This window comes from Rhagoletis zephyria, unplaced genomic scaffold (assembly GCF_001687245.7).
Source record: "Rhagoletis zephyria isolate East Lansing unplaced genomic scaffold, Rhagoletis_zephyria_1.1 Rzeph_scaffold_40914, whole genome shotgun sequence".
NCBI lineage: Eukaryota > Metazoa > Arthropoda > Insecta > Diptera > Tephritidae > Rhagoletis > Rhagoletis zephyria.
The window spans coordinates 1-763 of NW_016197969.1; the positions used below are offsets into that span (position 1 = coordinate 1).

The 763-nt window shown below is 39.9% G+C and overlaps 1 protein-coding gene across 1 annotated transcript; it reads right to left on the reverse strand.

The window, feature by feature from the left end:
- Positions 1 to 21: 21 nt before the first annotated feature.
- Positions 22 to 558, reverse strand: LOC108354953 (TBC1 domain family member 24-like; the record flags this gene model as incomplete). The annotated part of the gene is made up of 2 exons (XM_017606129.1): positions 22 to 226; positions 356 to 558. Coding segments are annotated over 2 exons (408 nt in total), but the record flags the coding sequence as incomplete, so codon positions are not given.
- Between the last annotated feature and the right edge of the window lie 205 nt (positions 559 to 763).

The following is a 763-nucleotide window of genomic DNA, read 5'->3' on the forward strand; positions in this document are numbered from 1 at the left end:
TTTTTTTTTTCTCGTACTCACCCGACATGAAATGCAACAGAATCGATGTAATCGGATACAATACTGGACTGTATGTAATATCTGGACAATCATAGCCTAATACATTCACAATACGATCGGCCACCGCGCGTCCGGTGCGAGTAAGGTGAAAGGTTAAACAGTGAGCGGGATCGACGAACGCGGGTAACATAATCGGTTTTTCAGAGAGCTCTGTTGTGCCGAAGACCTGTAATGAAGGAGAAGAAACATAAACCAAAAAGTGTATACTAGAACTGTGTTGTTGTTACTTATAGAAATTAAGATGATAACGATCGACTATTTAAGTTGACTACTCTGGGTTAAGCCACCCACTCACCTGATGCACCATGTCCCAGTAGAAACCATCCAACATATTCTGTTTCGTCTGATGTTGGGCGCATAGTGCTGGCCACAGTTGTGCACGTATGGGTGAGTTGATGGGCCATGAATTCTCTCGCAGAATACTCTTCACCTCTCGCTTTTTGCCTTGCTGGAGTAGTTGTTGGATTTCGGTGAAAGAACGCAAAGCTGGTTCTTTGCCTTTAAGTAAACAAATAAATAATGTGGAATGCATTAATTAAATGTATGGCTAAATGCTTTGATTGTGGCCTATATAAAAGACTAACTAGAAAATAATAAAAGCAATAAATATAGAGAGGTAGTAACGGACGCGTCACTGAANAATAATGTGGAATGCATTAATTAAATGTATGGCTAAATGCTTTGATTGTGGCCTATATAAAAG